This window comes from Podarcis gaigeae (genome assembly GCF_964106915.1).
Source record: "Podarcis gaigeae genome assembly, chromosome: 16".
NCBI classification, from domain to species: domain Eukaryota; kingdom Metazoa; phylum Chordata; class Lepidosauria; order Squamata; family Lacertidae; genus Podarcis; species Podarcis gaigeae.
The window spans coordinates 8,567,971-8,590,892 of record NC_139693.1 but is presented as its reverse complement, the minus strand read 5'-3'; the positions used below and the strand labels follow the sequence as shown (position 1 = coordinate 8,590,892).

The following is a 22,922-nucleotide window of genomic DNA, read 5'->3' as shown; positions in this document are numbered from 1 at the left end:
GAGAAGGGCAGCCGTGTTGCCAGGCTGCCATTTTGAGAGGGTTTCATGAAAACAAGATAAATGAGCCAAGTAATAGAGGAATATAAAGGTATTTTTCTCTATTCCCGGCATATAAAATACCTTTATATTCCTCTATTATTATTAATAATAATAATAAGGACCTGCCGTTCACCTTCAGGCCTCAGGGCGGGTCACAACATGAAAACACACATTGAAAATATTTGAAAAACAACTTTGAATAAGTTTTAAGCAACTTACAACTTACAGCTTAAAACCATTCACAACTGCATTTAATCATGCCTCGCTTTTCCTCCCAAGTTGCCCAGGGTAGTGTAGACATGCCTCGTTTTAGCTTCACAACAACCCTGTGAGGTAAGCTAAAACAGGTAAAGGGACCCCTGACCATTAGGTCCAGTCGTGTCCGACTCTGGGGTTGCGGCGCTCATCTCGCTTTATTGGCCGAGGGAGCCGGCGTACAGCTTCTGGGTCACGTGGCCAGCAGCACTAAGCGAACCATAGCAGCGCACAGAAACGCCGTTTACCTTCCCGCTGGAGCGGTACCTATTTATCTACTTGCACTTTGACGTGCTTTCGAACTGCTAGGTTGGCAGGAGCAGGGACCAAGCAACGGGAGCTCACTCTGTTGCGGGGATTCGAACCGCCGACCTTCTGATCGGCAAGTCCTAGGCTCTGTGGTTTAACCCAAAGTGCCACCCGCGTCCCTATGAGGTAAACTAGGCTGGCTCAAATTCACCCAGTGAGCTTCATGGCTGGGTGGGGATTTGAACCCAGGTCTAAACTCACCCCGCACCTTCAAATACACCAGAGTGGCTCTCCACATTAGACATTGCATCCTGCCAGCCCCATCTGTGGAGTGGTTAAGGAGTTTATTTGTTATTTGTTTTTCTCTAAGGAGCTCAAAGTGACATGCATGGTTCTCTCCTCATCTCCTCCCCACAACAACTCTGTGAGGTCGGTTTGGCTAAGGGGCAGTGACTGGCCCAAGGTCACCCAGCTGAGTCAGCATTTGAACCCGGGTCTCCCAGATCCTAGTCTGACATGGCAGCCCCACCACTGGCTCTTGGACTAGGACAAGGGAACCCAGGGTTCAAATCCCCAGGATACCTGAAGGAGCGTCTCCACCCCAATCTTTCAGCCTTGACACTGAGATCCAGCTCCGAGGGCCTTTTGGCAGTTCCCTCCCTGCGAGAAGTGAAGTTACAGGGAACCAAGCAGAGGGCCTTCTTGGTGGTGGCGCCCGTCCTGTGGAACGCCCTCACATCAGATGTCAAGGAGATAAACAACTATCTGACGTTTAGAAGACATCTGAAGGCAGCCCTGTTTAGGGACGTTTTTAATGTTTGAAGCTTTATTCTGTTTTTAGTCCTCTGTTGGGAGCTGCCCAGAGTAGCCAGATGGGCTGGGTATAAATAATAAAAATATTACTATTAGGCCCTTGTCAGCCTGATCTACCTTACAGGGTTGTTAGAAGTATAAAATGGGAAGAGAGCCACAGAGACTGCTCTGAGTTCCTTGAAGTAAGATTTGACTAGTAGTAGCAGCAGTAGCAGCTGTAGTATTTGTAATAAAACAGTAAATTATGCTGCTTTGGGCTGAAGTTTCACTCCGATGAAGCATTCAGACATCGCTGTTGGTCTTCCTGAACCCACCGCTATACATGGAGATGTTGAGGTGGCCACAAAGGGCATCAGTCACCTTAGGCTGCTTCACCAGCTCCAGCCTTTGTCTAGAAAAAAGAGGCCTCTCCTCAAATTGCACACATGTTGGTCATGTCTGGGTTGCACTACTGTAATGCTTTCTACAGGGGGCTCCCTTGGAGACTGCTGCCAAAACCCGACCTACATATTTCGCCTCTTGCTTCACTGACTCAGGTTATCTCCTGATTTCTGGGCTCCCATTCAAATGTGGGTATTCACAAGTCAAACCAAAATGGTTTGGGTCCCAGCTATTTGAAGGACCACATGCACGTCTAGGAACATGCCTGGGTTCCCATATCCACCTCAAAAGCTGGTGAGTACCAGGGACAGAATATTTTTTTTAGTGATGGCCCATCCTCTCTGGAGCTGCCCTCCTGTTTCTTGTGGTTTTCAAACCACCACCACCAAGCATTTCATTGAACTTATTGTCAACTTGTCTAATTTTGATAGGACTCCGTTAGGGTTTTGTTTTTGTTTTTTAAATTGTCATGTTTTAAGCCTGGTTCCTGTTTTGTAAACTGCCTTGTGATCCCTAAAAGGCAGGGATCAAAATAACTTGATAGATAAATGAATGAATGAAAAACCCCATGTGGGGAATGGAGTGACATCATCCTGGTATGACATCATCCTGGTGTGAACAAGCTCTTCCATAGGCACTCTGGGCTATGGAGGCAGATGATGTCATGGCAAGGGTGATGATGATGATGCCAGCGCCATAACTCTCTCTGATGTTACATAGCCCATTACAAAATGGGCGCCTGCCTTAAATCTGTGTCCCACCGCAAATTGCAAGCCTTAGAACCACCAGTGAAAGCTGTGGCCTTCGCCTGCTGCCAAGTGGTTTTTGGGTGCAAGATTTACTTCTTTATTTCCGTTTTATTCATTGGCTATATTTCTGCCGTGGCTCGTTAGCCAAGATGAGAATGAGGAATGATGGATCAAGCAATCCCATAGATACTTAAAGTAAAGGTAAAGGTACCCCTGCCCGTACGGGCCAGTCTTGACAGACTCTGGGGTTGTGCGCCCATCTCACTTAAGAGGCCAGGGGCCAGCGCTGTCCGGAGACACTTCCGGGTCACGTGGCCAGCGTGACAAAGCTGCATCTGGCGAGCCAACGCAGCACACGGAAACGCCGTTTACCTTCCTGCTAGTAAGCAGTCCCTATTTATCTACTTGCACCCGGGGGTGCTTTCGAACTGCTAGGTTGGCAGGCGCTGGGACCGAACGACGGGAGCGCACCCCGCCGCGGGGATTCGAACCGCCGACCTTTTGATCGGCAAGTCCTAGGCACTGAGGCTTTTACCCACAGCGCCATTACACAAAATTAAATCCCGTGAGCACAACTGGATTTACTCCCACATGAAGGGAGTACAGTGGTACCTCGGGTTAAGTACTTAACTCGTTCTGAAGGTCTGTTCTTAACCTGAAACTGTTCTTAACCTGAAGCACCACTTTAGCTAATGGGGCCTCCTGCTGCTGCCTCGCCGCTGGAGCATGATTTCTGTTCTCATCCTGAAGCAAAGTTCTTAACCTGAGGCACTATTTCTGGGTTAGCGGAGTCTGTAACCTGAAGCATATGTAACCTGAAGCGTATATAACCCGAGGTACCACTATATAGTATTCCAACATTATTATTATTATTTTTTTTAAATCCTGAGGAAGCTAATAATTGCCACTGCCTATAAGTCTTGCTTTTAAATCAGCTGAGAACTCCAATCCATTGCAAGACAAACATTGCTTATTAACAGAGCAGACCACCCAGCAGTAGAGGCTCCCACCTTGTGGGAGAGCATTTGATTTGCATGCAAGAAAGCTACAGGTTCAGTTCCTGCCAGCATTTCCAGTTGGGCTGGGAAAGAGACCTCCCTCCAAAGCCTTGGGAAACTGCTGCCAGTCGGTGTAGACAATACTGAGGGTTCTGTTTAGTTAAAATAGGTACTTCCACCCCAGGAACATAAGAAGCTGCCATATATTGGGCTGGAATCCTTGGTCTATCTTGGCTCAGCATTGCTCGCACTGACTAGCAGCAGCAGTCCAGGGGTCTGCGCAGAGGCAGTGGCGTAGCGTGGGGGGTGCCGGGCGCAACATCTCGGGGGGGGGCTGCTCGCACTCGCAGCTCTCTGCCCCTACCTGGCTCACTCGGGTTAGGGGGCACAAATTACTTGCCTTGCCCCGGGTGCTGACAACCCACGCTATGCCACTGCACAGAGGTCTCTCTCCCAGCCCTACCTGAAGATGCCATTGAGGATTGAAGCTGAGACCTCCTTGCAAGGCAGATTAAGCTCTACCCATTGAGCTAGGACTCTTCCTCTAGCCTAGATCTATCCCCTTCTTCCCTGCATGTATCTCATCTGACTAGTAATCATCATCATCACCATCAAGAAAGCAGAATCTGCAACAAAATATTGCAGCATGGAAAGCTGCTGCTCTGGCTGCCATCCACCCATGCTCTTTTCCAGGATATTCCATTCCAGTCTGACTGCATCCCATCCCAGATTGCCATTCCCTCACCTGAACAATCAGAATTTTCTGCATCGCTGGCCTATTCAGTCCTCATTGTGCTATAATAGTGGTGCTGGAGGAGAGTCCCATGGACTGCAAGAAGATCAAACCTCTCCATTCTGAAGGAAATCAGCCCTGAGTGCTCACTGGAAGGGCAGATCCTGAAGCTGAGGGTCCAATACTTTGGCCACCTCATGAGAAGAGAAGACTCCCTGGAAAAGACCCTGATGTTGGGAAAGATGGAGGGCACCAGGAGAAGGGGACGACAGAGGACGAGATGGTTGGACAGTGTTCTCGAAGCTACCAACATGAGTTTGACCAAACTGCGGGAGGCAGTGGAAGACAGAAGTGCCTGGCGTGCTTTGGTTCAGGGGGTCACGAAGAGTCAGACACGACTAAACGACTAAACAACAACAAGGTGTCTATCTTGTTGTTGTTTTCTAAACAGCCATCCTAATGGATTTCACCCAACCCCAAACACACACACTATTGCAAACCTTGGAATTCCTCTCTTCCTATTTATTTCTTTTTTATTTTACACATTTATAAACCGCTTCAAAGCCTGAAGCCATCCAAGTTGTGTATGACAATGTAAAATATGATAAAGTACAAAAAAAGAGATTACAATTTCCAAAAGCAATAACTGTAAAACCATTCCCACAGACTATAAAAATCAGTGAAACCATTTCTACAGATGAATTCTGCATCACTGGTGCAGTTTCTCAGAGAACTGAACCGCTATCAGTACATTATAGGGTTCTTTTTATTTAGGAAATGTATAATATTTCCTTACAATAATCCCTGAGCAGTAAACAGGTTAAATTCTATATAAAACATGAAATACACAGACCAATTAAAAACAAAAATTAAAAGCATCACTAAAATCAATTTAAAAGAATTAAACACATTTAAAACAAATAACTAAATGATGTGTTTCTGGAGAGGGTTGCTGAAACAATAATGTTTTCAGCTGGCATCTAGAATAGTATTGTGATACAGCACAATCAGCATTGTTAATGGCACCCTAAAGAATCATACGGGTAAAAAATAGATCCCTGCCCTCAAGGAGTTTACAGTCTTAATAAAAAAAATTAAAAAGGAAAACACAAAAATCACATCTAACAGTGTAGGTGGTGACCTTGAAAGCCCTAAACAGTCTCGGCCCAGTATACCTGAAGGAGCATCTCCACCCCTATCGTCCAGCCTGGACCTGAGGTCCAGGTCCTAGGGCCTTCTGGCGGTTCCCTTCCTGCGAGAAGTGAGGTTACAGGGAACCAGGCAGAGGGCCTTGTTGGTAGTGGTGCCCACCAGATGTCAAGGAAATAAACAACCATTTGACTTTTAGAAGACATCTGAAGGCAGCCTTGTTTAGGGAACTTTTTAATGTTTGATGTCTTATCACATGATGATGATGATGATGGGAGCTGCCCAGAGTGGCTGGGGAAACCCAGCCAGATGGGTGGGGTATACATTCATTCTTCTTCCTCCTCCTTCTCCTCAGTGCTATGCCTTGCAGTGCAACAAAATAAAACACTAAATCGATTCTACAGACCTTCACCATATGTATAATCAATTCCTGTTTCTGACATTCCACGTTCTCTCATTCTGTGATCCAAGCATGTCTTACAAGTCAGGATCCAAATATGCATTTGGTGAACCATTTATTAACTTTTTACCATGTATTTTCACGGTGGTAGTGCTTCTATTTCCACTCTCCTTGGATCAGGCTCTCACCCACTGAGGGCTCCCAACCTACCAGTTGAAGTCCGTCCGATATTTACTGGATGTAGCCAGAATACTGCAGTCAGTGCCGGCCGTGTCGTTTTTGGTGATTTCCCTTCAAAAATTGTTCAGCGACTTTTGTGTCTGGATTTTCACTTTTTTTAAAATATGGCAACTAAAAGTTTTCTTATTCTTCATTATTCTGATTTCTTCTGCAACTCCCTGATCAACCCCAGGAGTTTTATACAGTCTAAAAATATCTAAGCCAGTTGACCGTTTGCCGGAATCCCCTGCTGTTAACGCGACAAGGTGCGATTGAAGTCAGTGGATGGGAGTAACGGATACAGACAGGCCATTGTTTCCTCAAATTGAGATGCAGGATCACATCCTCTCTTCCTGGTGTGCTTAGCAGACCAAAATCCTGCGCCTTTCCTCCGCTAGAAAACAAGAAACAAAGTGGAGGCTTTTCCTGGCGTAAAGAAGAAATGGAGGGGAGCGTTTCACGTGTTGAACCTCTGCCTGTTTCTCCAGCAACTCTCTGTCCATTACAGATAATAAAAGATGGAAACTTTTGGTTGTTTTTTTATATAGTAGGTTAATGTTGTGAACCTCTTTGGGAACTGTAGTTTGTTAAGGGTGCTGGGAACTGTAGTTCTGTGAGAAGCAAACTGCAGTTCCTAGGATTCCTTGGAGTGTAAGCATGTACAGTACTTTAAAGTATGGGACGTATGCCAGCTTAACATGGGCGCATGTGCATGAGGTGTGAAGGTCGCTATGCAGCAATTCAGGAAAGTAATAATATACAGTGGTACCTCGGGTTACATATGCTTCAGGTTACAGACTCTGCTAACCCAGAAAGAGTTCCTTGGGTTAAGAACTTTGCTTCAGGATGAGAACAGAAATCGGGCTCCAGCGGCGAGGCGGCAGCAGGAGGCCCCATTAGCTAAAGTGGTGCTTCAGGTTAAGAACAGTTTCAGGTTAAGAACGAATTCAATACTTAACACGAGGTACCACTGTATAATAATAATAATAATAATTTATTATTTATACCCCACCCATCTGGCTGGGTTTCCCCAGCCACTCTGGGCGGCTTCCAGCAGAACACTAAAATACAATAACCTATTAAACATTAAAAGCTTCCCTAAACAGGGCTGCCTTCAGATGTCTTCTAAAAATCTGGTAGTTGTTGTTCTCTTTGACATCTGGTGGAAGGGCGCAGTGGCGTAGCGTGGGTTGTCAGCACCCGGGGCAAGGCAAGTAATTTGCACCCCTAACCCGTGGATTTGCGCCCCCTAACCCTAACCCCCAGGTGTTGCGCCCGGTGCGGCCGGCCCGCCCTGCACCCCCCAGGCTACGCCACTGGAAGGGCGATCCACAAGGCGGGTGCCACTACCGAGAAGGCCCTTTGGTACTTTGCACATGCTCAAGAACACTCTCAGAGGTCAAGCGCCTTGCGAATGGCTCTTACTTAGTTCTGTATCGCGTTTCTATCCCACGTTTTAGTGTTGAAAAAAGGTGGGGTGCCTGGCTCTCTCTCCCATCCCCCTTACAACAACCCTGTCAGGTAGGAGAGACGGGCAACTGGCTCAAGGACACAAGCTTCATGGTGGCCTGAGCAGGACATTACAAACCCTGCCCTCTCCCCGGTCCCGGAACTCTAACCACTGCACCGCACTCCCCCAGGCGTCAGGTCTCCCTTTGGGGGCATGAATGAGCAGCAGCGCCAGCCAAGTTCATTCATGCTGCCCGCGGCGCGCGGGGGCGGGGGAAGAAGAGCCCATTGAAGAAATCCGCTCCTCCCGGGGCTGAGTCAGCTCAGACTTTTCAGCCCTGCTGGCTTAACCCCTCCCTGCCCGCGGGAGGGGGGGGGGCAAGCGACTTTTCTCCCTGGCCTTCCAGCGAGGAGGAATGGGGGAGTGGTCTGAGCCTCCCGCTGGCTGGGAAGAAGGAGGAAGAGGAGGAAAAAAAAGGTTGCTGGGCGAGAGGAGGAGTTTGGGTTCCACCTCGCAACTTCTCATCCCTTCCCCCCCTTTAAACTTTTCTGATTTTCTTTCTTTCTCTTCTATTTCTTTCTTTTCTTTCTTCCCAGGAAAGAGGGGGGAAAACCCAAGTTTGCAACTCTCCAGGGGCCATGGCCAAATCTTACGATCACCTCTTCAAGCTGCTCCTGATCGGAGACAGTGGAGTGGGGAAGACGTGTCTGATCATCCGCTTTGCAGAAGACAACTTCAGCGGGACCTATATCAGTACCATCGGTGAGAGGGGTTGGGGGGCGGTGAGGGGGGTTCCAGGGGAATGGGGTGGGCGGTTCTGGGGAGATCTGGGGAAAGGGAGGGGTTCTGTCACCCCCTTGCAAGGCTTCGCATCCTCCTTCTCCCAGTCCGAATCCCCCAAGACATTTGTTTGTTTATCCATCAAACGCATCGATATCCCACCTTTTGACGCAAAGGCACGATTCTCTCCCTCCACATTTAAACCCCACAACAACCCTGAGATGTAGTTACAGATAGGTAGCCGTGTTGGTCTGCCATAGTCAAAACAAAATAAAAAAATTCCTTCCAGTAGCACCTTAAAGACCAACTAAGTTAGTTCTAGGTATGAGCTTTCGAGTGCATGCACACTTCTTCAGATACACTGAAGAATGTAGGTTAGGCGGAGAGGCCAAGTGAGATTTGGGCTGAGTGGGGATTGGAATAAGGTTACCAGATTTCCCCCCCCCCCCCAAATGAATCCAGGGACACTTTTCAATTTCCTACTAAATAGATAGGGACTTATTTGTAAATCCGGGGACTGTCCCCAGGAAACGGGGGCGTCTGGTAACGTTAGAGTGGAACCCTGGTCTCTCCCAGATCAGAGTTTGACACCCTGACCCATGGGTAGGCAAACTAAGGCCCGGGGGCCGGATTCGGCCCAATCGCCTTCTCAATCCGGCCCGCGGACGGTCCAGGAATCAGCGTGTTTTTACATGAGTAGAATATGCCCTTTTATTTAAAATGCATCTTAGGGTAATTTGTGGGGCCTGCCTGGTGTTTTTACATGAGAAGAATGTCTCATTTTATTTAAAATGCATCTCAGAGTGATTTGTAGGGCATAGGAATTCGTTCTTTTTTCAAAATAAAGTCTAGCCCCCCACAAGGTCTGAAGGACAGTGGACCGGCCCCCTGCTGAAAAAGTTTGCTGACCCCTGCATTACACTGCCAGGAGGAATGGGCATCTCCCCCCCCCTGCTAGCGGCAGAGTTGCACTGTGCATTTAAAGTGCATTCAATGCACATTTGTTATTATTTCTGAAATTTATAGGCCGCCCTTCGTCAAAAGACAGCTGGTCGGTTTGCAACGCAGAATGCATTACATTGTATTGAGGTTAAAAATCAAACACAGTTATGGCACCGTATTTTTTGCTCTATAAGACGCACCAGACCATAAGACACACCTCGTTTTTGGAGGAGGAAAACAAGAAAAAAAATATTATGAATCCCAGAAGCCTGAACAGCAAGAGGGATCACTGCACAGTGAAAGCAGCGATCCCTCTTGCTGTTCTGGCTTCTGGGATAGCCGCGCAGCCTGCATTCGCTCCATAAGACGCACACACATTTCCCCTTACTTTTTACGAGGGTAAAAGTGAGTCTTATAGAGCAAAAAATACGGTATATTTTATTTATTCCATAAAATTTATACGCCATCTAATTATAAAAAATCCCTAAACAAAATGCCAAGAGGTTTACAGAAAGAATTAAACATCATATCGAGGCAGGTTAAAAATCAAAACAGCAATATATAAACACAGTTATATTTTATTTATTCCATAAAATTTGTACGTCATCTGATGTTACAACCCAAACGAAACTCAAAGCCGGTTTACAGAATAAAACTACAAAATCATCGGTGAAAAAGTTAAGAGCAACTGTTTTAAAACATTCCAAGAAATAATTGAAAGCTTAAAACTAGATTTTAAAAATGGTTTGATGTGTTTGGATGGGCTTGCCTAAACAAAGAAGTTTTTGGCAGGTGCTGAAAAGCGTGTGGCGAAGGCCTGATACCAATGGGCAGGGAGTTCCAAAGTGCATGTGCTTCCATGCTAAAAGATTTTGAGTTCTGACAAATGCAGAAGAGGTATTATTACAGGTACCTGTAACGGTGCCAGTTCCGTTGATTGAATCGGTTAATGGGGCATGCATGGGGCAAGGTGATCTTGCTGATAAACTAAGAAGATAAAGCGGTTAAGGGCCTCATGTACTAATAGTAACAGTTTGAACTAGTCTTGTAGAAGAAACACATAATAAAGTACGTATTAGAAGTACAAGTATACCTGAAGGAGCGTCTCCACACCCAACATTCAGCCCGGACACTGAGGTCCAGCTCCGAGGGCCTTCTGGCGGTTCCCTCACTGCGAGAAGCAAAGCTACAGGCAACCAGGCAGAGGGCCTTCTCAGTGGTGGCACCCGCCCTGTGGAACACCCTCCCACCAGATGTCAAACAACTACCTGAGTTTTAGAAGACATCTGAAGGCAGCCGTGTTTAGGGAAGCTTTTTAAGGTTTAATGTTTCACTTTGTTTTTATATATGCTGAAAGCCACTCAGAGTGGCTGGGGCAACCCAATCAGATGGGGTTTTTAAAACAAAATTATTATTATTATTATTATTATTATTATTATTATTATTATTATTATTATTATTCTGCATAACAACAACAGCATAAAACATACAGAGGGAGAAAATGAGCAGCATTGTATCTAAAACCACAGCCCACCCAAGGGCGCAGATACGAAACCTTTCTCTCTGTCCAAACGTCAGGCATAATCTTGGCCACCACAGAAAAATGGCAGACCTTCCCAGCCGTCACCCGGGAGCTTCTCTTTCCTCTGCCTGTCTCCCACCCTGGGAGATCTTCACCTCCCTGCTTCTCATCCAGGGTCCTTCCACCACCCACCCACCACTTGAAAGCACATGACTTCCTTCAAAGTATCTTGGGAACTGTAGTTTGTGGAGGGTGCTGGGGATCGTAGCTGCTTGAGGTGGGAACTCCAGTTCTTGGGGTGCTTATTATGAGATGGGCGTTCCTTGGGTGTGCAGATCTTTGGCAGAATCCATGCGACAGGGCGCTCGATTGCCGAGGTATGGGCTTCTCTTAAAAATAGTTTTAAGATTCCAGTCCTCATGGAACTGAATAATCTGGAACTTGGGAAGTAGCCTTTAGACTTCTCCTTCTCCTTCTCCTTCTCCTTCTCCTTCTCCTTCTCCTCCTCCTCCTTCTCCTCCTCCTTCTTCTTCTCCTTCTCCTTCTTCTGCGATCCCTCGTAGCCGAGTAAGATTGTCTTCCGTAAACACGGTTTTAACAATGAGTGTGTAAGGGGCTGTGGAGGCCAGGCATAGGCAAACTCGGCCCGCCAGATGTTTTGGGACTACAACTCCCATCATCCCTAGCTAACAGGACCAGTGGTCATGGGTGATGGAAATTGTAGTCTCAAAACATCTGGAGGGCCGAGTTTGTCTATGTCTGGTGGAGGCCAATTCTGGATCCACACGTCCTTCCACGGTGGGGACATTGGTTCCCGGGCGGGAGTTGATCATGGGGTGGATTTGCCAAGCGTGCCTTCCTCTTAGCACGTTTCTCCCTTCCGTCCTGAGTTCAAGTGTCTTCAAAGCCCATGACACCTTTGGTAAAGGCTGTTCTCCAACTGGAGCGCTCGCAGCCCAGTGTTTCCCAGTTGTCAGTGTTTATACTATCTAGTACAGCACTGTCCACACTGACTGGCAGCAGCTCTGCAAGGTTTCAAGGAGAGGTCTCTCCAGGTAGGGCTGGGCTGTGTCCTGTGTTCCTAAGAGATGGATGGCCACCTGTCATGGATGCTTTAGCTGAGATTCCGACATTACAGGGGGTTGGACTAGATGACCCTCGGGGTCCCTTACAATTCTATGATTCTGTTAGAATGTGAGCCTATATATGTGTGTGTGAGTAGCTTGACTCCATCTTCCCCCTATCTAGGGATCGACTTCAAAATCCGGACAGTGGACATAGAAGGGAAGAGGATCAAGCTGCAGGTTTGGTACGTGCTTGAGCAAACCTTTCATGAATCTCTGCCCCCAAGGCGCTTGCAAATCTACATTTTGACAGCAGAGCAGGAGACAGGCAGGAGTCTCCAAATGAGCAGAGGCAGGGAACTCTGTGCTTTTGGTTTATTTTTAGTCGGGAGTTTGGGCTTCGGGGGGGAAAGTCGAGTTTCAGGCACAGGCATTTGAAGAAAGGAGGTCTGGAAAAGCACCCTCTGGGTTGAGAAAGGAAGAAGAAAAGGGCTAAAATGAGGACAGGATAGAGCATGGGCAGGCAAAGTAAGGCCCGGGGGCAGGATCCGGCCCAATCACCGTCTAAATCTGGCCCGCAGACAGTCCGGGAATCAGCATGTTTTTACATGAGTAGAACATGTCCTTTTATTTAAAATGCATCTCTGGGTTATTTGTGGGGCATAGGAATTCGTGCATCCCCCCCCCAATATAGTCTGGCCCCCCACAAGGTCTGAAGGACAGTGGACCGGCCCCCTGCTGAAAAAGTTTGCTGACCCCTGGGATAGAGCTTTATAATGCAATGTGTGGTGTTGGAAAAGTAGAAAGTACAGTGGTACCTTGGTTTAGGAACAGCTTAGTTTATGAACAACTTGGATTAAGAACACTGCAAACCCGGAAGTAGGTGTTTTGGTTTGTGAACTTTGCCTTGGAAGCAGAACATGTTTCGCTTCCGGTTGAGTGAGTTCCATTTGTAAATTGGGTTCCCCCGCTGCTATGGGAAAGCACGCCTTGGTTTAAGAATGCTTTGGTTTAAGAACGGACTTCCGGAACGGATTAAGTTTATAAACCAAGGTTTGCTAATGTTAGGGGGCTTCCTCTTTAGATAAAGATTTATATGTATTACTTAAAGGTAAAGGGACCCCTGACCATTTGGTCCAGTCGTGACCCGACTCTGGGGTTGCGGCGCTCATCTCGCTTTACTGGCCGAGGGAGCCGGCGTACAGCTTCCGGGTCATGTGGCCAGCATGACTAAGCCGCTTCTGGCGAACCAGAGCAGTGCACGGAAACGCCGTTTACCTTCCCGCCGGAGTGGTACCTCTTTATCTACTTGCACTTTGACGTGCTTTCAAACTGCTAGGTTGGCAGGAGCAGGGACCGAGCAATGGGAGCTCACCCCGTCGCGGGGATTCGAACCACCGACCTTCTGATCGACAAGTCCTAGGCTCTGTGGTTTAACCCACAGTGCCACCTGCATCCCACATGTATTACTTAATTTGAAAAGGGATCAAGACAAATTCGTGGAGGAGGAGAAGTCTTTAAAGGGCTATCAGCTAGACGAGTTAAATGGAACCTCCTGGTTCAGAGGCAGTCTACCTCTGAATATGAATTGCTCTGGGGGGGAGGGGATAAACAGTAGGGAAGATCTGCTCCTGTGCTTCCCAGAGGCATCAGATATGTTGCTGCGATGGACAACGCTGGACTCGAGGAGCCTTTGGGTTTGATTCAGCAGCAAGGCTCTTCCTTCATGCGTACAAGGCTTCGGAACGGGTGCCGATGGGAGGAGGTTTCAGATAACAGTCCCCGCCTCTTGCGATTTTGGACTTCTTTCTCTTGTAGGGACACGGCCGGCCAGGAACGGTTCAAGACCATCACCACAGCGTATTACCGGGGAGCCATGGTATGGAATTCCAATACCCAGCATCCCCTAGCTTCTTGGCCAGGCTGGAATGTCATTATGCGATTGGTGTCAGAAGTGGGATCTTTGTAGCCTGGGGGGGCGGGCTGACATATGGTCAAAAGGGCCAAGATGCAACAAGGCCACCAAGGAAGGATTTTGCCATTGGGGAGAAGCTTACAGCCAGTAAGAGAGAGAGAGTGTGTGTTTTAATTGGAATTCTGGGATAAATATACAAACAGCAGGTTTCTTTATTTTTTGAATTTGCCTTTTATTTATTTGTTAACATTCGTATATTACATCGGTAAACGTTGTCATTTTACAATACAGGCCTTACTATAATTTCCAACATGTATACAAAAATTATATACAAATTTTATATACCTAGAAAGAAAATGAAACAAAAAAAAAGAACAAAGAGAAAAAACAAAAACGAACCCCCCCAAAATCATATACATACCAACACACTAGACTTCCTGTCTTTTCCATTGTATATTCCTTTTTTACAAATGAATGTACCCTTATTATTGTATATTTCTTTACATATTATCTAATACATTCCTATATTAATATGTGCTCTTAGTCTTATTTCTCAACTCAGTCTCACTCCAACGTCAATCAAATGCTAGCAGGTTTCTGCAACTTGACCTTGATGTCAGATGGGTAGATTTTTAAATGCGTTTGCTTGCTGCGTTGCCGTTCGTTCTGTTAAAATGCAAGCCAGTATTAACACCCGGTTCCTTCCCAGGGGATTATCCTTGTGTACGACATCACGGATGAGAAATCCTTTGAGAACATCCAAAATTGGATGAAGAGCATTAAGGAAGTGAGTGAGCATGAGGAAAAGAGTGGGGTGGGTGTGGGATGGAGAGGGTCTGTGGCTGGCATGTGCCCACCCTGTTTTCTCGTCCGCCCTCTTGCCCACTGCCCTTCTTCCCCGGTACGGATCCGACATCGCCTTGCAGTAGACGGGGGGGAAGGCAGGAGGGCAATGGCACTGTGGGCATGATGACTGTTCTCCCTCCATGGCTGCAGGCAGTGAGGTTGCTGGGAATTGCAAGGAGGGGGAGAGTGTTGGGATGTGTCCTGGGAGACGGGGGCAATTGGTAAGCCCCCAGCTGGCTCCAGCCCACTAGCCGGCAGCCGGGCAAACTCCGGTTCTCAGAACAGCATCAAAACTGCGGCTCAAGCCTCAGAAGCCTTAGAGACTGAGCACGCAAGCCAGCAGAGATAAGAACTCTTTGCAACGGAAGGGTGGACAGAGGCATAGGTAAAGGTAAAGGGACCCCTGACCAGTAGGTCCAGTCGTGACCGACGCTGGGGCTGCGGTGCTCATCGCGCTTTATTGGCCGAGGGAGACGGCGTACAGCTTGACTAAGCTGCTTCTGGTGAACCGAGCAGTGCATGGAAATGCTGTTTACTTTCCCGCCGGAGCGGTACCTATTTATCCACTTGCACTTTGACGTGCTTTCGAACTGCTAGGTTGGCAGGAGCTGGGACCAAAGAACGGGATTCGAACCGCCAACCTTCTGATCAGCAAGCCCTAGGCTCTGTAGTTTAACCCACAGCGCCACCCGCGTCCCTATGTAAGCATATTTAGAAGCATTTTATTAAGCATCAGGACAAAGGAAAAACATGTCTGCTCCTCTTCGTGTCCAAGCAAAAGCATAAGTGAAAGCTATACACAACGGAAGTTCCCAGCAGGCTGTGCTGGAAGTAAACAAGACATGTGGCATAGAACAATCCACACATCTGTTTTAAGGTGGAACGGAACATCATAATCCTAACAGAGAGCAGGTCTTGCGCCCGGATCCTGCTGGTGGACTTCCCAATGGGGCATCCCCGTTGACCACTGGGAGAACAGGATTCTGGACTAGATGGGCCACTGGTCTGATCCCGCCAGGTTTTTCTGATGGTACGGGTGGAGGATCAGGGTGGGAAAACCTGAAACCTGCCTGGTTGATGTCTGGATCTCTCTGCCTCCCTTTCTTCTGCAGAACGCTTCGGCCGGCGTAGAGCGCCTCCTGCTGGGGAACAAGTGCGACATGGAAGGCAAACGCAAAGTGCCCTGGGACCGAGCAGAGAAGGTATCTGATGTAGCCAGAGCAACAAATTCAGGCGGGGCAGAGAGGACGTGGTGTGGCAGGGAGGAAATGGCGCATTGGGACGGGTACTTGAAGGTTTGAGTGCTGAACTGAGTGGTTTTCTGGAGTGCCTCACCCCCTCAGTTAAACCTTCCTGCACTTGGATTTAATGGTGAGGTTGCGGAGCTCTTCACAGAGTGATTTGCTCGATGAAGCACTTAAACAGTTTGCCTGGGCTGCCTGCCATCCTGCGTTGGTGCTGCCACCTCTTGGTGGTCACATAAACTGCAGCGTGATGACAGCCTTAATTTTTTATGTATATAGGTGTATATGTCCACACCCACACCTATATACATAAAAAATTAAGGCTGTCATCACGCTGCTGTGTGTGTGTGTGTCTATCTATCTATCTATCTATCTATCTATCTATCTATCTGGGTGGGTGTAGGTTTTTCAAAGATGAAGCAATAACCAATGTAACCATTAAGAGGGTCATATGTAAAGAAGTATCAGGAAGCCCAAGTTATGATGTGATCATCCAGGAGGGAATATTAAAAGTCACATTCATTCACCCAAGATAATCTTTCCATCAGTTCCTCTGATTCCTTCCTGCTCTTGCACTTGAGCAGCTGTTCAGGTTTTGTAACAAACTGTGTGTGACGGGGGAAGGTTTGTGTGTACCCTTTCCTTGCTGTCAGTCAACCAAGCAAGTCTGATGCCTGCCCACCCCTCTTCTATGGGGTCAGGAGAAGACTGTGATGGGTTGTGGGGTGGGTGCAGCAAGCGTTGCCAAAGAGTTGGCGTTAGAACAGGTTCCCCGCCATTCCAAGCATCCCACTTCTTTCCCAACAGCTATCCAAGGAGCACGGGATCAGGTTTTTTGAGACGAGTGCGAAATCCAGCTTGAACGTAGAGGAGGTGAGTGGCGGGAAACTCTCATTTATTTCGGCATTTTGCTGCTGCGTTTCAGGGCTACATCACTGCAGCTTCTGCATAAAAGAAGTGTGTGTGGTGTCTATAGAGTCGGTAGCAGGAGATGGGGACCCTGAGGTCCTCTAGGTGTGGTTGGACTCCAGCTCCCATCATTCCTGACCATTGGGCCATGCTGGCTGGGGATGATGGGAGCTGTAGTCTTGACAACACGTTTTCTGCATCCCTGCTTTGTTATCTCCATAAGTGCATTTGGTGCGTGATCCCTGATTGGTTGGGATGTGATTGGACCCAGGGCAGAAGGGAAGGAGCCTAGATCCCTACAGCTGTTTCTAGCAGATCACAGCTCCCATAATCTTTGACCATTGACTGCGCTGGCTGATGGGAGTCCACCAACAATTGGAGAGCTGCTTAGGGGGCCACCCCACACTCCCAGAAACACAACACAAACATCGATATGTGCTACATTCATAAGCCACCTGGTTTTTCAGGGGCACAGTTGCCCCATTCAGGACCAGGGAGTCCTCCATACTGGCCTGCCCCGCCCCCCAAAATCAGTACTTCTGTCTTGTCAGGATTCAACCTCAATATGTTAGCCGCCATCCATCCTCCAACCGCCTCCAGACACTCACACAGGACCTTCACCGCCTTCACTGGTTCTGATTTAAAAGAGAGGTAGAGCTGCGTATCATCCGCATACTGATGAACACCCAGCCCAAACCCCCTGAAGATCTCTCCCAGCGGCTGCATGTAGATGTTGAAAAGCATGGGGGAGAGGATGCAACCCTGAGGCACCCCACAAGTGAGATCCCAGGGGTCTGAACACTCATCCCCCCCAACACCATTTTCTGAACACGGCCCAGGAGGAAGGAGCGGAACCACTGTATAGCAGTGCCCCCAGCTCCCAGCCCCTCTAGACGGTCCAGAAGGATGTTATAGTCAATGGAGGGCTGCCCTCCTCCCAAAGAGTGACGGGCTTTTTAAATGGGAGCAAAGGAAGGCCTACCTCACAGGGGTGTTGTGAAGGCCAATTTTTATTTTTTTTTGCATGTTAAAATAATAAACGAATGGAGACTCATCTCAGTTTCCCCCCTCCAGGCTTTCAGCACGTTGGCCCGGGACATACTTCTGAAATCAAGCAAAAAATCGGTGAGGAGTCTGTGAGAAAGAGGCTGGGGTTTTTTTTGGGGGGGGGGACTTCCCTGAGCAGGGGTGTGATGGTTCAGAGTTTGGAAACTAGCCTGAGGAAGGAGGGGGAGAGTGGATGAGAAATCTGAAGTCACTGGGTGGCTGGGGCCTATCAGAGCCAGTGGTGGACTTGGGTAATAGATTAGGGTTACCATATGTCCCTGGGACAGTCCCCAGATTTGCAAACCTGTCCCCGGGAAATGTGGCAGCGGCAGCCTCAGCAGCCCAGAGCCAGCCTGGTAGCACAGTTGGCTCTGGCTGGCTCCAGGAGCTGTTCGCTACCCTCTGCCGTGGCACCCGCCATTTTTCCTTGCCGAAACTTCTGGCGAGGAAAAATGGCGGGCGCCACGGCAGCGAGCAGCTCCTGAAGCCAGCCAGAGCCAACTGCGCTACCAGGTTGACTCCAGGCTGCTGACTGCTGCTGCCACTGCCGAAGGGGAACCGGGAACGTCTGGTGGTACAGATCTCCAGCATTTTTGTCTCACAAGGTGCGAAAGGTTTGCACCTTGCCTGGCAGAGAAACCCTACGCCTTGCACCCCTCCTGGGCAGCGGCTGCCCGCCCACGACTCCCAAGCCTCCCCCAATCTGTCAAAACAAAGGGGGAAGGAGATCGTGGAAAGCTTGGGAGTCACGGGCAGGTGGCGTGCCACTGCCCAGTTTTTTAAAAACTCTTTGCATTTTATGTTTCACAGTGTGCGAAAGAAGGGCTTTGCACCTTTATACGATATGCATGTGTGCTTGGGCCCAGGGTCTTTTGCCTCACCACCCCCACTACTGACTCCCTGTTGCTACTCAGCTTCCCCCCCCCCAAAAAAAGGGTCCCTGGATTCATTGGAAAAAAATCTGGTAACCATACAATAGATGCCAAAATTTGACACCCCACCTTGTGCAATCTTCCCAAAGCCAGCTAAGAGAGGCACCAGACTTTGGGAAGGAGGAAGGAGGGTCTGGGGGGTCCTAGAGCCCACCTACCTTCTTCCAAAATCTGGGAAAATGCTAACTAGGCTTTGAGAAGGAGCAAACAGGACAGTATGATCCTCTCAGAGCCTCGCGCCTCCTTCCCAAAAACCATGGAGGGCAGAGTGCAGCCATTGTGGCTAGCAGCTGTTGATAGCTTTTTCCTCCTCCTCCTCCTCCTGTGGATTTGTCCATTGCCATCCAAGCTGGTGGCTGTCCCCGCTTCCAGTGGCAGCGAGTTCCACAGTTCAACGATGTGCTCTGTGTAATAGTACTTCTTACCCTATTGTCCGTCTCTCCTCTCCTCCAGGCTCAGCACGTCAAGGGCCCTTTGGAGCTGAAAGCATCACAGAAAAGCAGCAGCAAGTGTTTGGTGGTGTAGCAACAACTGCCCCGTCGCTCCTCTGCCTTGTCGCAGGACGTACCCCTTTCGCCATTTACGCTCCAAACGCCTCCGCTTTCTTCCACGAAGCTCAGAAACCCTTCCGGGCGGGACCCCGGGAGTGGGGACTGACGGCAGGTGGGGCTCGCAGGCCGAGACCTCCCTCTCTTCCCCCTTTAGTGTCCTCACCTTCCTTGGCCGTAGAGAATATTGACCATTTGGAAGGGATCTTGCCCGAGGGATGTGGGTCTACGGTTGCCAGAACTCCTCCGGGGGTGACCCCAATTCTCCAGGGTTGCCTGGGCCCCTTCCAGGCAGCAGAGAAAGCCTTAGATGGGCGATAGTGCCTTTTTAAAAAAATAATAGCTATTTTTTAATTCAGAAAACTACATGTGCAGCTTCCAAGTTTCAGCTTGGCAGGAGCCAGCTGCAGATAATTGCATATTGCTCCCAATTAACCTCCGTTTCCAGGGCTCAGTGGTGGAAGTGCAGAGGAAGAACCCCCAGGGCCCGTCCCTAGGTCTCGGGTTTGGACCCTGAAATATTAGGGTCTGGGATGCTCCCAACCTGGCAATCCTATGGGGGAACCGCTACCAAGATAATAGAGGGAATTACATTTTGGGGGTGGGCTTGGGGGCTTGGCTGCAGTGGAGTCAGAATGCATTGGGGCTGCTGTGAACCACAGAAGGGACTCAAAGGGTCATTTATGTCCAACCCCTGGACTTTTTTGAGTTGCCCACACTTTCCCCATAACCAGCCTATTTCCGGGATAATGTGTTCACCCTGTAATGCGACTTCTTGCTCGGAAGAAGGGCTCTTATCGCCCCAGCCCAACATCCCATGAGGAAGAGGGCTTGCCTTACCCTCTGCCCCCACAGGGCCCCCCACATTACGCAGCAGCCTGGAAATGTGCCCCCAGAAACTCCCCCTCCAGAAAAGACCCACACAACATTCCACGTGTGCCTCTTAGTTATTAATTTTGTTCGGGAACCCTTTGAACAGTATTAAAATGTTTGCCGTGATTTCTGAACGTCTTCTGTACTAAATGTGGCAGGCTTTGTGAGTCAGCATGCCTGGTGGGGGGGGGAGTGCCTTCCGTCACATGGCATACAGAACCCGAGAGATTAAAAAGTGGGTGTTCTTGTGGGGGGGGGGGCGAGAGCTCTTGCCGTGCCCCTTAAGAGAGGTGCCATGTACCGCATGATCAGCACTTGGAAGACTTCAAATCTTGCAGCACTTACATTTTGGATTTCCCTGCCTCTTTTCAGGCACTGTGCTGTTTTGGGCGCCAGCTAAAAACATTTTTTGTTTAGACTCGCGGCGGTTCTCAACCTGTGGGTCCCCAGATGTTGTTGGACTACAACTCCCATCATCCCTGAGCTCTGGCCTTACTAGCTAGGGGTGATGGGAGTTGTAGTCCCAACATCTGGGGACCCACAGGTTGAGAAAGGCTGATTTAGAGCATCGTACCCAGATATGTAGAACACTGGTGCGTGTTTCAATCTTTTTAGTTTATTGCCGGTTTTAATTTTTTTAAGATTGTTTCAAACACTGTACTGTAGTTGTTTTTAGCTTTTTTTAAAAAAACGGTAATCTTTGTGAACCTCTTTGAGGTTTATTTTACGATCAAGCAAGTGTATAATTTTTTATGAAAGGAGGAAATAATAAAACAAAAATGCATCTTTAGTCATAGCCACGCTATATATTCAAAGCTCTTGCAGCGCACATGGAATGCACATGACTTCTACAAAAAAATAACAAAAATTGTGGGAATTATAGTTCACCGCCACAGAACTACAATTCCCAGCACCTTTTAACAAACTACAGCTCCTGGAATTCTTGGGGGGAAAGCCGTGTGTTGAATGCACTTTAAATGTATGGTTTGGGAATGATGCCCATTCTCTATCCTGTTGCAATGACTTTTCCTAGGCCTTTCCCACAGGTATTCCATTTTTAATTCTCCATGTTTTTAATTCTCCATGTCCCTGACAGATGTTCTTGGGCTCCAACTCCCATCTGCCCCAGCAAACATGGCCAGTGATCAGGGGGTCATAGACATGCTCTCACCCACTGAGCTTTGGAGGGATGGTGTGAGTTGTGGTTTGGCAACACCAGGAGGTCCACAGGTTCCTCATACCTGTCCTCAGCCAAATGGGGATGGTGCATTAATGCATTTGCGCAGGTGTAAGACAGGGACGCGGGTGGCGCTGTGGGTTAAACCACAGAGCCTAGGACTTGCCGATTGGAAGGTCGGCGGTTCAAATCCCCGCGACGGGGTGAGCTCCCGTTGCTCGGTCCCTGCTCCTGCCAACCTAGCAGTTCAAAAGCACGTCAAAGTGCAAGTAGATAAATAAGTACTGCTCCGGCAGGAAGGTAAACGGCGTTTCTGTGCGCTGCTCTGGTTTTCCCAGAAGCGGCTTAGTCCTGCTGGCCACATGACCCAGAAGCTGTACGCCGGCTCCCTCGGCCAATAAAGCGAGATGAGCGCCGCAACCCCAGAGTCGGCCATGACTGGACCTAATGGTCAGGGGTCCCTTTACCTTTAAGACAGGGATGGGGAGCCTGTGGCCTTCTAGATGTGGTTGGAGTCCAGCTCCCATCTTCCCTTTTCTGCAGTGGCTCCCGTGAGCGAAACACTGTCCCTGGAGAGGCCTGCCTGGCACTGTCATTGCATGTCTTTAGGAGCCAGGCGAAAACAAGGAAGGAGGGAATGGAGTACCTTGGGAAGGCTGCAGCTGGCTGGCTGGCACCCCGAAAGGAGCAGGCCACATACTGCAACATTTCTTGCATGCCCCACATACATTCCACAAAAGGAATGGTGGCATTACTGAGTCAGACCACTGGTTCGCCTAGCTCAGTACTGTCTACACTGACCGGCAGCAGCTCTCCGGGGTTTCAGGAAGGGGATCTTCCCAGCTCTACCTGGAGATGCCATTGGGAATCGAACCCGGGACTTTCTGCATGCAAAGCAGATAACCTACCACTCAGCTCCAGCCCTGCCCTCAAATATAATACAGTGGTACCTCGGGTTAAGTACTTAATTCGTTCTGGAGGTCCGTTCTTAACCTGAAGCACCACTTTAGCTAATGGGGCCTCCCGCTGCTGCCATGCGATTTCTGTTCTCATCCTGAAGCAAAGTTCTTAACCTGAGGTACTATTTCTGGGTTAGCGGAGTCTATAACCTGAAGCGTATGTAACCCGAGGTACCACTGTAGTATGATTGTAGTCCACATGGTTCTGAGTGAATAAAGGGCTGATTTAAAGAGGGGCATAGCAATTGCCCCCTACTGAATCGGGCCATTGGTCCATCTTGCTCTGAATCATCTACACTGACTAGTAGCATCTCTTTGATGCTTCAGACAGGGGCTAGGACAATCAATCAATCTTTATTATGGTCAAAGACCAGACAGCAAAGTTAACAACAGCAGGATGTCCTTTCCCAGCCTGACCTGATGCTACAGGAGGCCTTGTGCTGCAGATTTTAATATCCAGGCAGCTTCTGCATGAGACAACTTATAGAGAGCATTTCACCAAGCAGAGAATGCTTGTACAGTGGTACCTCGGGTTAAGTACTTAATTCGTTCCGGAGGTCCGTTCTTAAACTGAAACTGTTCTTAACCTGAAGCACCACTTTACCTAATGGGGCCTGCTGCTGCTGACACGCCGCTGGAACACGATTTCTGTTCTCATCCTGAAGCAAAGTTCTTAACCCGAGGTACTATTTCTGGGTTAGCGGAGTCTGTAACCTGAAGCGTCTGTAA

General features: G+C 48.6%; 1 protein-coding gene across 2 annotated transcripts; it reads left to right on the top strand.

The window, feature by feature from the left end:
• Nucleotides 1-29: 29 nt before the first annotated feature.
• RAB13 (RAB13, member RAS oncogene family) lies at nucleotides 30-21,132 on the top strand. 2 transcript variants are annotated; one of them, XM_083716141.1, is made up of 9 exons: nucleotides 30-372; nucleotides 8,032-8,197; nucleotides 11,928-11,988; nucleotides 13,562-13,622; nucleotides 14,368-14,445; nucleotides 15,617-15,706; nucleotides 16,556-16,621; nucleotides 17,732-17,782; nucleotides 19,090-21,132. In XM_083716141.1, the coding sequence occupies exons 2-9, from the start codon at nucleotides 8,074-8,076 to the stop codon at nucleotides 19,159-19,161; spliced, it is 603 nt and encodes a 200-aa protein (XP_083572267.1). In that variant the 5' UTR covers nucleotides 30-372; nucleotides 8,032-8,073; the 3' UTR covers nucleotides 19,162-21,132. The 2 variants fall into 2 exon arrangements, with proteins under 2 accessions (XP_083572267.1, XP_083572266.1); XM_083716140.1 differs by lacking the exon at nucleotides 30-372 and adding an exon at nucleotides 7,752-7,912.
• The last annotated feature ends 1,790 nt before the right edge of the window (nucleotides 21,133-22,922 follow it).